Source organism: Fusarium solani, assembly GCF_023522795.1.
Source record: "Fusarium solani strain SB1 chromosome Unknown bctg00000003_1, whole genome shotgun sequence".
Taxonomy (NCBI): Eukaryota; Fungi; Ascomycota; class Sordariomycetes; order Hypocreales; family Nectriaceae; genus Fusarium; species Fusarium solani.
In genome coordinates this window covers 3,373,906-3,387,517 of record NW_027072154.1, presented here as the reverse complement: position 1 = coordinate 3,387,517, position 13,612 = coordinate 3,373,906, and the positions used below count along the sequence as shown (strand labels likewise).

At 54.2% G+C, this 13,612-nt stretch overlaps 3 protein-coding genes across 3 annotated transcripts; 1 reads left to right on the top strand and 2 right to left on the bottom strand.

Annotated features, from left to right (window-relative positions):
• Positions 1 to 4,173: 4,173 nt before the first annotated feature.
• Positions 4,174 to 6,500, top strand: MRS44_006622 (uncharacterized protein; the record flags this gene model as incomplete). Its single annotated transcript, XM_046280499.2, has 4 exons — positions 4,174 to 4,428; positions 4,473 to 4,556; positions 4,729 to 5,502; positions 5,556 to 6,500. The coding sequence occupies 4 exons, from the start codon at positions 4,174 to 4,176 to the stop codon at positions 6,498 to 6,500; spliced, it is 2,058 nt and encodes a 685-aa protein (XP_046139769.2).
• A 1,225-nt stretch (positions 6,501 to 7,725) lies between these two features.
• MRS44_006621 (uncharacterized protein) lies at positions 7,726 to 8,755 on the bottom strand (the record flags this gene model as incomplete). Its single annotated transcript, XM_046275106.2, has 2 exons — positions 7,726 to 8,440; positions 8,496 to 8,755. 2 exons carry the CDS (start codon positions 8,753 to 8,755, stop codon positions 7,726 to 7,728), a joined length of 975 nt encoding a protein of 324 aa, XP_046139770.1.
• A 1,460-nt stretch (positions 8,756 to 10,215) lies between these two features.
• On the bottom strand, positions 10,216 to 12,618 carry MRS44_006620 (uncharacterized protein; the record flags this gene model as incomplete). The annotated part of the gene is made up of 3 exons (XM_065621832.1): positions 10,216 to 11,201; positions 11,251 to 12,077; positions 12,479 to 12,618. The coding sequence occupies 3 exons, from the start codon at positions 12,616 to 12,618 to the stop codon at positions 10,216 to 10,218; spliced, it is 1,953 nt and encodes a 650-aa protein (XP_065477904.1).
• Positions 12,619 to 13,612: the final 994 nt, after the last annotated feature.

The following is a 13,612-nucleotide window of genomic DNA, read 5'->3' as shown; positions in this document are numbered from 1 at the left end:
TGGTTGCAGAGGCTGTGGCGTTTCACGGAGTCACGGTTCAGTTATTCCAGGCTCATAGCAATTGACTCTTTATTAACTTGAATTTTTGATCATCAATTGGTGTTTGCTGTGACTGATGAACGAGATATTAGGCGGTTGCAGCGAGCGATTTAGTGGGGCTTTATAGGATGAAGCTTTTGCTCCTTTGGCAGAGAATGTCCACCTAGCTCGCTGCCTCAGCTGGTAAGGGTTGGGATTGGTCTGGGGCTGACAACGCGCCCGGGCATCTACCTGCAGCTTGACTGCGCCTGTTCGAACCCAGGTAAAACTACTGATGCATTGCATGCAACTCACTGTGTTGCGCCCTCACGGGCACCCCCGGGAACGACTGCGTCGGACCCATCGACATCTGGCGCCTGACATCGACGGTCAGCGCCTCGAAACAACTTGTCTTGTGCTAGCCACTTGACTTGTGAGCTCACGCTCGTGAAACATTTATTGTTGAAATTACTGTGTATGGGGTCTTGGTAGTGCCCCACAATGCCTGTTCGTAACTTGGCGACCCTCAGTAGGGGCGGCTGATGCAGGAGGACATTCTCTTTTTGCATTTTTTTTGACACTTGACTTTTATCATCACATCGCCCCTCTACAACTCTATCTTTCTTTTTTCAACATCCCCTGAGGCTGTTGATATACTTGATACAACCTGTGAACGCCTGGCTCGCCCAAGCATTAACGCTCCTGTGACACTGCGGCTCATCTTGCCTGCGGGACGGGAACGGATGCTTACGCATATTAAAGCAACATGGCGGACCCGGTTTCAAGTATACGGCAAAGCAGGTGCCCGGGCATCGAGTGCTGTACGCACGAGGACACACACGATAGTGCATGAGGGCGCATGAATGAGGGCTACCCACGATGCTCTTTGGAACAACAACGTGGTGGTTAAATTGCCATCATGGAAAAGTCGCCTTCTAGATTGGGACACCGTGCTCCGGAGACCAGGGGGCAACGAACACCCCCTGCCAAAGAGACTTGTCTTCCACGAGGTCGAATACCCAGAGTGGGAAGGCCTCTCCAGCAGGGAGTACCGCACCGTCGGGATAGAGTAGGGAGCGGGATTAGCGGGTTCTTTGCGCAAAAAATTGTCTCGGTAAAGGGGGCCTGCGATGGTGAACATGGGGAGTTGATGGCGCCAACGTTGGGCTCTCTTAGCTGAACATGGGGTTTCTGGGAGTCAATGGCAAATGACCAAAGTCGGGCTTTGCAACATGCACATTGGGTCTCGGAGCTGGGCGTCTACACGGGTGCATGAAAGAACGAGGTCGCATGTGGGAGGTCAGTGTTTTAGAGTCCCCAATGGGAGGCAACCAACAGAGTCAAGTTTTACGGACGGACAATTCATGATGGACGGACGGAGCCCGTCAAAAGACACGAGACGGGAGATTGACACTCGTAGATTAAATCCCAGGGCAGCGGTATCCGCAGAGGAGACGGCGTCCTTTCATGGGTTCAGCGGGGGACGCTTCCGGTGGCATAGACTGGACAGGGGATGGATCGACCTGATCGATGGAATGGGCCAGGATGCGAGATGAAGGCATTGAGCCATGTCGTAACAGAGTCGATTCCCTCGTGAGTGAGTAGCAACAGTTGTGAAGATCACCATGTCGCCTGGAAGGGGGCATCATGGAGAACAACACGCGACATCCGCATGTAAGAAAGAGGTCGGCATTTGTCGGCATGAAAAGGCCCATCGACTTCCAGAACGTAGCACAGATGGCACCCTCTCTCTCTCTCTCTCTCTGCTCATCATGGTGCCATAGAGTCAATGTCTCGGCGAGGGCTTTTCTTTACCTTTTGGGCTTGGATGGGATGGGGGGGGGCCTGGGCTGAGTTGGCTCTTTAACCGCGTGCAGCAGCGCATTAGACACCACAGCAGGCGTCAGGTGGCTGTGTCTTGATGCGAGGTGTGTTGTGTCTTTGACGGGCAGATTCGAGACTGGAATTTGAGCGACGTCATCTGTCTTTGGAGAACGGGATACTATGCAGGTCCTTTGTCGATGATGCACATGAGAGGGAGCTTAGAGATATCATGTGCAATCTTTTTGAGGAGGCTTTCGTTGTAAGAAACAACCTCTGACAGACAGACTCTCTTGACAGACAGACCTCCATGCAATGCCATGCATGGTGGCCCCCTACCCCCTGGCTCCTGTAGATCCCTGCGCGTCGTGGGTTCGTCTGTTCTTCTAGGCCGGAAATTTCTCGACGAGCACAAGCATTTGGATTTTAGCGGCCCTTGGGTTGGGCTGCAAGAAAGACAAGAGGCAGAGCCCAGAGTCTGTGTGTATCTTTCCCGGAATCATGGATGCAAAGGTCAAAATCCACCATCCCTCCCTGGCTAATTTGCCCGCACACCCATGACACGGGATGGGCGACCCAAGAATGGGACGAGGGGCCCAGGTTGAACCGGCTGGCCCGAGACGATTGGGTAAGGCCGCTGGATGTCATCCCATGTTTTGCTGCATCGCTGTGAGGGGCACTGCGATTTGATAGGTTGTAACTCCGGTTCTGTATGTAGGAACAGACTGCTAGACAGCGAATGCCCTCAAGGTCGAGCACCTCATGATTCCCGCGTAGAGTTTGTCTCTGTGGCTCGCGCGAGCCTGGCTAGGCTTTCAATGGTGTAATCAGATCAAATCAAAGATCAAGCCCGGGCCAGTCGACGCCGCCGACGACAAGAGGTCCTAGCCAAGACGGGCTGAGGTTGAGCTCCCCAGCTGCGAGTCTAATGGCTTCCAACGGTCGACAAGCTGCTGCTGATAGACGCCATAGGCTGTTGGTGTCCAAATGCTGCAGCGCCTTTTGCTTTGCTGAGCTCTCTCCGTGACCCTTGCTCGTTGTTAGCTGTTGGGCTCGCCAAATGCTTGGAACCGCTGATTGGAACCGCCGACGAGAGCCACGGGCCACTGACCACCATCCATTCATTCCCCGTCTAGACTCCTCATCTTATTGTCCTGTCCTGTCCTTTCCATTTTCCCTTCACCTCCACATTCATCCTTTTCCCTCCTTCGCTTTCACTCCCTCCCCCTCCGTCTCGTTCTTTCTTCTTTTTGTCATACTCTTCGAAGGGCCCCCTTCTTGACAGCGACAACTTATCAATCCGCTGCCGCTATCATTCTAGACGCCGCTGGGCGAGCGCAAACAAAAACGTTCTACGGAAAAGCCCCTCCATCCCATCCATCATCACCCCACCGCCGGCTCTCGACTCTTCTCTGGCGTTGGCACCCGGGGGAAGATTTGCGCTTCGGCCGCCTACCTAATTATTGACACAACCCATTGAAACTTTGCCTCTCTTTTCGTCACCATTATCCTCTTTTTTGTTTCATACGCCTCGTGCTGTCTGTCGACAAGGCACTGGAACATTGTTGATTCGATAAAGCGGCAAGGCGTGCACTGCGAGCGTTCTAGCCACGGATTCGACTACGGTCTTGTTTCCAAGGACGACGAAGAAGCGACTTATAAAAAACGAAAAACGACATAGCGGAAGCAGTTGTGGACTTGTTCGTCATTTGTTGATTGCGGCGAGGAGCGAAGCGGAAAGCCAACTTCGACATTTCACGATCCCCCAAAATCGTCCCTCATTTTCCCACCATCACTAACTTCTCCAACTGTCGACAACTTTTTTTATCGCCCGTCCCCACCCCCTCCAACATCTTCCACGGTCGCTTCCATCTCCCGCCGTTGCGCGCCCGGGTGCTCCATCGCTCCACTTGCGCTTGCGACTCCCTGGTCTCTTTCTGGGCACCAGCTTCTCTTTCGCCCCCCTCCCCCTGGCGTTGTGTGCCTCACGGCGGCGTGTGTGTGTACGTGTGTGTGCGACCCCAGTCACTCACTGTAAGGTACCTTGCCTTGCCTGCCTCCTGCCTGTACCCAACCTTGCGCCAGCCGCCAACGGTGCCGCTGCGCTCAGCTGGGCCTAGTGGTAAGGTATTTTGCAGCCCCCCCCGGCTGGCAGTGCGTGCGTCCCTCTTACAAGTCCCAGTGGTAGCACCAGCTTAAGGTAGCCCGCCTGCTCTGCCCAACTGCCTGTAGGTGGTCTCGCGATTCTGGTCCTTTTTTCCAACCTCCGCCTCCGAGAGACGACTCACAACTTCCCAACTCGCAACTGCCCGGGAGGCACCCCGTTACACAAACATGAAGGTTCGTCATCGCCCCTTCCCTTTGGTCGCTCCTGCCCAAATGGCAAAGCTCATCCCTTGCTCTTTACTGCCCTGGATGCCTTCCATTTCCATCCATGCCGTCGCTCTTTCCTCTGATCTCCCCTCTGCCTTGCAAGGCACCTTCCTCACTGACCCTGCCTTCCTGCCTGCGTCCCCTCCCCCGCCATCCGCCTTGAGCTACCTCTTCTTTTGCCGTCATCGTTTGCGCCAGTCTCTCTTTGGCGACTCAGTAATAGCCAAGACTCAACGCTAACCGCCATGCGCTTGGTACAGGCTCTTCGAAGATCGATCAAAGGCGACAAGGAGAAGGGAGCCATCGCTCCCAAATCAGCCGTCGCTATCGTCCCTCCCAAGAAGGTTGGTCCCTCCAGCCCCCCTCGCATCTCATATCTGTGCCCGACCATCTATGCGAATATCGAATGTCTCGCCCGTTTCCCCATGACGCTTAGCCACATCCAGCCCCGCCATGATCCCCCACGGCAACCACAAACCCATTGAGTTCAGGCGCTGATGCCCAACCGAATCGCAGGTAATCCGAGCGCTCTACGACTACGAGGCACGATCAAGCCAGGAACTTAGCTTCTCTAGAGGAGACTTCTTCCACGTTATCGGACGCGAGAACGACCAGGACTGGTACGAGGCCTGCAACCCAGCTCTTCCCGACGCGCGCGGCCTTGTCCCTGTCACCTTCTTTCAGGCTCTCGGCCGCACCGAGCGTGATAGTGCGCAGTCCGACGGTGGTCAGCCTCCTATGCCGACAAAGAACCCCGACCACGATTCCGGATACAGCGAAGCTCCCCCGATGCAACCTGCAGCACAGCCCGCCGCGCAGCCTGCGCCGGCGGCCTCCATGCCTCCAAATCACCGCGCTTCCAAGTCGATTGGAAAGACGGGAGCTATGGTCTACGGAATTGTCATGTACGACTTTGCTGCGGAGAGGGCAGATGAGTTGGAGGCCAAGGCTGGTGAGGCCATTATCGTCATTGCGCAGTCGAACCCAGAGTGGTTTGTGGCCAAGCCGATCGGTCGGTTGGGTGGCCCTGGACTGATCCCGGTTTCCTTCGTCGAGATTCGAGACATGGCAAGCGACAAGGCGATTGTGAACCCATCCGAGGCCATCAAGCGTGCCGGTGTTCCCAAGGTGGAAGAGTGGAAGAAGATGGCGGCCGAATATAAGAACAGTAGCATCACTCTGGGCAAGTTCGAGGGCGGCAACCCCGGACAACCTGGGCAGCCGATTGAGCAGGGCATGGAGCGCATGAGCCTCCAGCAGCACGGCCGACAGAGCTCCCAGAATGGATCGGTAAGTGCCTCGGATGCGCAACACTCTCGATCGACTGACTAACTCTTGAACAGCCAGGATTTGCGAATCAGGCCCGAACTTCACAGCAAGCACAAAACCATTACATTCCGAAACCCGCCGTTCCACTTCAGGCACCACTCCAAGCACGGATACCACGATACTGTTTTGCCGAAGATAAGTACTGGTTCGTTATCGAGGCTATGCTGGAGGATGGTCGACAATGGGAGCTGTCGCGCTATTACGAGGACTTTTACGATTTCCAGATCGCTCTCCTCACCGAGTTCCCAGCCGAGGCCGGTAACACAGGAACACAAAAGCGCACGCTGCCGTACATGCCCGGACCCGTTAACTACGTGACGGATGCAATCACAGAAGGCCGCCTCCATAACCTGGATGCGTACGTCAAGAACCTGCTTAGCCAGCCTCACTACATCTCGAGATGTAACCTGGTGAAGCAATTCTTTGCGCCCCGAGAAGGAGATTACGAGATCGAGGCAGGAGCCAATGGAGAGGAGTACCGTCTTTCACAAGCGTCTCAACCATCATCGACCGAGTCTCCTGCTGTCAACTCGAGGCAAGCATCCCAAAGCAATCTCGCCGGTGGCGGTTATGGAGGACTGTCCGCGGCGCCCGCGCACCAGATGGGCAACGGCCCCCCTGGAATGCAACGGCAAACGTCATCACTGTCACAGCCCTCGCAGACATCTCTGACCCCGAGCATGCAACACGCGCCCCAGCAGCCCGCGTCGGCGATGAAGATCAAGATGTACTTTAAGGGAGACCTCATTGCGATCCGAGTGCCGACGGATATTTCGTTCCAGCAACTCTGCGACAAGGTCTGCGACCGACTTAAGGTGCCGGCCGGCGACCCGATCCAGCTTTTCTATAAGGACGAGGCTACAGGCGATAAGCCAAGCATGATGGACGATAACGATCTCGACTTTGCTCTTCAGCGAAACGAGAAGCTGCTGCTGTATGTGGAGGTGCGAGATGACTAGTCGGGGATGACGCCAACGGCGTTTCAGCTTGGTTGCATTCCTGCATGACGGATTCATGTTGAGAGCCAGACTCAACATAGAGGTGGAAGTTGAACCGCCTGGTATATTCCCGTTTCTCGAAGCCTCGCCCGACAGCGCGACCCCCCGCCTCGATAACGAGGGTTTCCCCTTGGTGGATGGATCCGCAGTTCTTGATGAGTCCCTGACCCAAACGAGGGACGACGCCCCTTTTTGACTTGGCCTTTTGCGGCTTTATGACGACACGTCGGCGAGGAAGTTAATGCTTCTTTGATACCTTTTTAGTAGCTGGACGATGCAATGAGTCATGGCTCGGCGTACCAGACGATCGTTGTCACTTCGACGGAGATGTCAATCTCCTATTTCTTTTTCTTTTCTCTTCTTTTCTTGAAAACACCCTACTTCTTTGAGACACTGCCAATTGGCAGGTCTGGGTCCTCGGAACCTTTTTGATATCACATGACTGAGCTCAGTGTTTTCCTTTCTCTTTTTTACTTCGATTCTATTCTAAGCTTCCTCCCGGGGGCAGCTGGGGCCTGGAGAGGGGCGTTTGCGGAGGGAACAAGGCTGGCCGCGGCTGCTGCAGGCGGTGCGAAATGGAGCTGGTTCTATAAAAACCCGGGCAATATTCGATGAGTTGTGGGGAGGAAAGGTATTACGGGGATGGTTGAAGGCGAAGACTCAGGAATATGAGCGTGAAGACGACGCATGTAGTGTAGAAGGGATGAGGCAGGGACATATGGGGGAGTATGAGCGCAGCTGATGCGTGATGAATGAAAGCGACCTTGCGTGATGATATAAAATAGTTTTGTTAAGCTGTGACTTGATACTGCGAGTGAGTGATGCGTGGCTGTGAGATGTAACTTGTCTGGCAGACGATATCTTATTGTATGATATGTATGGCCAGAGCTATTGTTTCTGCTCTTGGCAGTTCTTACGCTTGCCTATGAGTCTATGCCTTCTAGGATCTAATTAGGAGTCGTCGGCCTTGGTGTACTCTTCCACCGACATCCATTCCACGGTCATTGCCTTGATCATTACCATCATTCCAGTGGGCGCGTATAAGCAACGCAGCCATGACAACAAAAACACAAACGCCAAAAACGCAACCAAATCAGCAAGGACTTTGTACTCTAGGTCCTCGCAAGATGTACTTCTCTTTTTCATTTCCATGCATTCCTTTTCTTCTTCTTCTTGTAGAAGTAGCTCATTCTAGCTTGGTCATCAAGTTCTTGCGAACCTTCATGTTGACTACACCGCCAACACCAAACGCGGGAACGATTCGACATATCCGTGCCACGGAGCTGATGAGCCAGTTTCGGCGGACCAAGTCCCAGCGATCGCGAAGGCTGACGACGGCGCCCGCGGGGCCTGAGGCTGGGCGGTTGTACAGGTCGAGGCCGAGGAGGTGCATCGGTGTCGAGATGAACTGCACCATTGCTGGGGCCATGAACTGCGCCGCGTACAGACCTGACACGCGCTTCTTGACTTCATCGGTGAAGCGCTGGTCTAGGTAGGGACCTAACAAAGGCGGGACGTTGAACGAGGCAAAGATGGTGAGGCAGTCTCGAAGGGCGAATAAGCCGTATGAAGCCATCGGCACAGGACGAGGGGTAACACCAGGAGGACCAAAGAGTCGGACAAAGACCTGGTCCTTGTAGATGCACACACCAATGTTTGCGGTGCTCGAGGCGGCAAACTTTGTGGTGCCGGCCGTGACGGTCGAGGCGGGCCGGTTGGAGACGGTGGACGAGGCAGTGTCGACGGCGTTGGCAGTCAGGTAGGTTCCGCCGTAGAGGCAGAAGATGAGGGCGGTGGGCTTGGAGAGGAGGAGCGTGTGTGGGCGGAGGAGGAGGGTGCGGAGGGAGGACTTGATTGATGCGGCGAGGGTGTTGCGGCCAGAAGCGTTTTCCATGATGGAGCTGTAGTTTGTTAGCTATGCTGCAATATTAACCAGGTAGTAATTATTGGACGTACCGGTCAATAATTGCAATCAGGGGCGCGACGAGCGACGCCGCGCTCGCAGCAGAGGCTGCATCGGCAAGGACTCTGAAGCCTAGATTCTTGGTGTTCCATGTTGAAGATGATGATGTCGTGGTGTTGGTGTTGACCTGTTCGGATGTAGCTGTCCCGGACAAAGCAAGCGCAGCAGCTGTAGCTGCATGATGATGGCCACCCTGCTGGGATGGTCCTCCAGCCTGCGGGCCCGAATCCTTGACGGCTGTAGAGTCTGCCATGTTTCCTCCTATTCTTTCTCCTATAAAACGAAAAAGAAAGAGACGGAAAGATGAGAGGGATAAGCTTGGCTTTGAAAGTTCAAGACTAAAAAAAAACCAGGCACCGCTCCGGACAAGTCTCCCGACGTCAGAGACCGGTGTGCTCGCTACCTCCCGCGATACAGATCTACCCCCAGTGGGTAATGCGACGGCCCTGGTTGGGCTGCAAGTTCGTGAGTGACGAACCAACGGGGCGCCGAGATCGGCGGGGCTTTCAGGTACGCCGTCGGTGAGATGTGCTGCTTTCCCCGGGGGGTGTGAGGTCGGTTCGGAGCGGGATACCGAAGGTCAAGGCGGCTTGTCTCGGGGAGAGAGGATGAGTCTCGGAAGGATTGAAAGAGATGAGAGAAGACAATGATGAAGAATGGATTGTCTGGGCTTTAACTTGGAATGCGATATCTTGTTGTGGCTGAACGACTTAGGGGCAGTGATGTAATCGCGTATTGATGGCTGTAGTTGAACCAGGTTTTCAAGAACAACAACACTTGTATCACAGTCACACGACGAAAAGACACAACCTCACCCAAGCCCCGATATATATATATATTCTCACCAACACAAAATACCCTCATCTCAACCGCCGTAACCTCTCCGCCAACCGATTCCATCACCTAATCTCAACTGCCCTCACTTACACCCACGGCTCCCCCACGCCGATGATTGCCGCGCCTGCAAAACCACCACTTACACATCCCCCATCTCACCCAACGCCCATCGCATCGGCCTCGATTAGGGGCCCGGTGGCTTATCCCGACTGGAGATCCAGCTCATCATGCAGGGCCCTGCTTCTCCCCAGTTCGTCTCCTTGCCCTGGGACCTTCGGCGGCATACACCGGCTTTATCTCGAGGCCCATCCTCCACCGAGCTCCCTGGCGACACACGATATCCCAAACAACAACCCAGCAATGCACAAGTATGCATGTTAGTACCAATCACATTGTTCTAATTGATTCTTCAAACCTATTCTTCGGCACAAGCCCCCGATCCCGAGTCAACACGTCTTCCGATCTCATAGATATGCAATTTAACCTATCAATCTAGTACGCTAACTCCTAACTATTCAATGGTCGTCTCTCATCAAGAGGCCAGCGCGTAGCAATGCAAGAAAAGAAGCAAATGTATCATGTCGTTAGCATCCCACGTCGTCGTAACTCATTCTTAACCGATGAGGTCCACAAGCACAACACTGGCCGACTGACTGACTGACACCAGAGCCGTCGCTCTCCGTCTCCCCACCAGAGCTCCCCACACTGGGTGGGATCCATCTGGCAATCGAATAACGCCTTGTCCACACATCAAGACTTCTGGAACCCTTCCTGGCCTCACTCTTCTCTCCACCCGTCACTTCTACCGACACGACCCGGCCAGGAAGAGTCAACACTGAGCCTCGTGCGGACCGGCCCGATCGTCAAAGCCCGCGTTTAGGCGGTGCCCTCACTCGTGCTGCCACTCTCCTTGCCGCTTGCGCTAGCCGACTGCTTCTCTTGCAATGCCAAAACCAACGCCGTCAGCTGGTCGACCTTGCGATTCAGCTCGCTAAGCTGTAACTCGGCCGCCGTCGGCGCCTCCACATCGTCCTCTGGTCGTTCCAAGTCGCGGCCGTTGGCTCGTCCTCTGGGCGACAACAGGGCTCGGCGTCCGACGTTAGAGGTAGACCGCTTCGCCGCCAGGTTCTTCCTACCGTTGCGCCGTGTCGAATGTTGAGGTCCCTTGAACCCAGCAAACTCATCAACACCTGGCTTACGGTACATCTCGTACAGCTTGATTACCCCGACAATCGGCCAGTGAGTCGCCTTGAGGAGAACGATGCGTCCAGCCCGGAACTTTTCATCAGCAGAAAAGATGAGACGCCAAGGCCTGAAGATGGCAAAAGCCAGCAGGTTGAAGGGCGGGAAGAAGTGAGTGAGTCTGTTGCTGGTTGACGCCTCCAGGACGTAGACGCTGTACACGTACAGATACTCCTCCTTAGCGTGGGTGATAACCCGCGAGAAGCTGTTGGACAGCATACCGGTCAGGGAGCCCATCAGCAGGAAACTCGACAACGTGATGAAGATAATCATCAGGGGCGGTCCAAAGAAGGGGTCGATCTGGTTCATCACCTCGAATCCAATAGGGGCTGAACCATAGAATATCTTTGTGAGAATCCACGCCATAGACTTGAAGGAAAAGACATCGCGGCCAACGAGCGAAAACGTCGTTAGGAAGCCACAATACACGACTACAACGAGCACCATGTATTTAAAGAAGTCCTTGCCCATTTCTTTCAAGCAAGGGATTAGAGTGCCCCAGTAGGGACTCAGACTGAGGATGGAGCAGATGCGAGGAATCATGAAGAGAGCCTCAAGAGACAAGATGTCAAAAGCGAGGTCACTTAGGTCCACCCTGTCTTGGGTGATGCCAATGATTCCTATGCCATGTTAGCTTCTCTCTCATAAAAAATGGGGCATCTTCCTTACGCAGAATAGCAAAGGTGAAACCGATCGTGATCATTATCATGTCAAACAAGTTCCAGATGTCAGTGGCGTAAAAGATGGAGCCTGCATCGAGCCACTCGCTAAGCTCATCGTAGAAGAAGGCTGCTATCCAGAAAAAGAGGATGACTTCGGGAATGGTGAGACGAGATTCGTCCCGAACAATGAGCACAGAGTAGTACAGGGCCAAGAAGATACAGAAGAAGAGCACCTCCCAGCTCTTGAGGTACTTGGGCACCCGCAGACGTGAAAAGGGGTCAGCCGTGCGAGGGTTGTAGAAGCGAGGCTTCTTGGTTGAGTGAACCGACAGACTGTCCCAGAAGATGATATCACCACTCCATATGGCGGTGATAATCTTCTGAACAATATGCTGGCTAAGGAAGCGTTTGGCATCAGCAATGGCAGCGATTTCAAGAGCATTCAGGTTCTTGAAAGGAGCGGTAGGGTCGTTCTCTTCCTCGTCATCATTCTCGTCAGAGGTCATAGTCAGTCGGGAAAGAGAGCTCAGAAGCTGGTTGCGCTTCCCGCTGCTGCCAGCAGGGCCCGGTCCACGGCGACGATTGTCAATAGATCGGAGGTGGGAGAGCAGGGGAGATGCCTCGCCGGCCTCCTCGTCGCGAGCATGGCCGTTGCCCGTTTCCTCAGCCTCCCCCTCGTCGTCTAGATCAGGAATTTCGTAGAGGCAGAAATCAACTGCCTCACGCTCAGATAGTCGTGTCAGGAAACGCCATGCAACAATTTCACAAGCATCTGCTCGAGATTCACCCAGGGTGCGATGATCTGATGAGGAAGCATAATGCCATTTGAGTGCTCTGCAGGTCCAGTCAGTCGTGAGTTTCCATGTTAGTACGGAGGTGTGCTAGAAAGTTGACGCAACCACAATGTTGGAACAGCTGAAGCTGGGGTGAAGAAGGTTATGATTGGCGAAGCTCTGTTTCCCCTGCAGCGTATGCACGCCACAGCATGGGAGAACAGTTTAAAGCAACCACATTGTAAAACGGCGGAATCACGAAAGTGATACGTACAGAAGAGCATTGACAATGCCAGGGTTGGTGCAGTTGGCCGTGAGATGATCCACCAGAATGCGCAGAGGAGCCCGCAGGCGTGGTCCTCAGTTGCTCAAACGTGCTGGGCAGCTCGATAGCATCGGTAAAGTAGCTAATCATGACGCGTTAGTACGGCCCCTAACGGTTCAATCGAGGGGTTCGCTCACAGGGAGAGCTTCTTGACCACGTCGCGGAAGCTGTCGTCAAAGGCAATGTCGGGCAAGTCGTACTCGCAGTCGGGGCGGATGGACACGGGGCTTCCCTCGCGAGGGGCAGCGAGCTTCTTGGATTTGACCTTGATAGGCATGATGACGTCGTAATAATAGATGCTGCTGGATCCAAGATGAGGAATGAATCCTCCGCAGAGGCGCGAGCTCTAGGAGGTGGTGCGATAAGGGAGCTCCCTTTTGAAGAAGGAAGAGAGAATAAAAAGGGAAGAAGATTGATTCACGGTCCCTTACGCGGGAAAGGCAGGTAGTCCACGAGGGATGGTTGGGATGCGGAGATGAGGGGGAAGAAGGCAGCTCCGAGATGGTTTCCTCCCGTCGAGATTTGCTGGCCTGTGCACGCGCCGGTCAAGTCAATGGCCCGTCGATCGGATGCCCAGAGCGTTTACCTTGAGACCCAAGCAAACAAGAGAGAGAAAGAGACGAGAAAGAAAGCGGCTCGTCGACCGAGCTTAGCGCTCCAGGTGTGAGAAGACCAGCCGTGTGCCAGGTTTCGGTCCTGCCCAGGAAAACAGCCCCCAACCAGAGGCTGGCGATGGCCACCCACGGAGCAAGGGTCCCTCCCAAGGGTTCGTTCGCCTCGCGAGTGGTGGAGAACAAGGGTCCTCCAGGCGCCAGTGGGAGAGCTTGTCAGGGTCGCTAGGCCTGCGGATATTGGATCATCTAGCCTCGTGAATCAAAGATTGGCGGGTGGGGGGAGGCAATGTCTGTGATGATCGAACGAGGAGGAGGTCATTCAGAACAATACAAAGAAAGTCCACGGGAGGGGAAAAGGAAGCACCATGGACCTCAATTGGCTCACTCACCCACAGTCACCGCTTTTACAATATTGCTAAGACAAAAGGTCCTCAATCAACTCCGTCATAGCGACACCACAATGCCTGTACCACCGCGATACCCCTCAAAGTCAAATTGCTTCATGTTCAGTTTCAGGTTGAGCCACAATCTAAGTTAACCGCTGCAAAGCCTCCCGTTGAATAACGTGATGCAGATCCTCTCAAAACTCCAGGAACCATGATCAAGAACCTTTTTTTAAAGCTTCAATTCTCAGCCCTACAAGCTGATCTTGGGCCA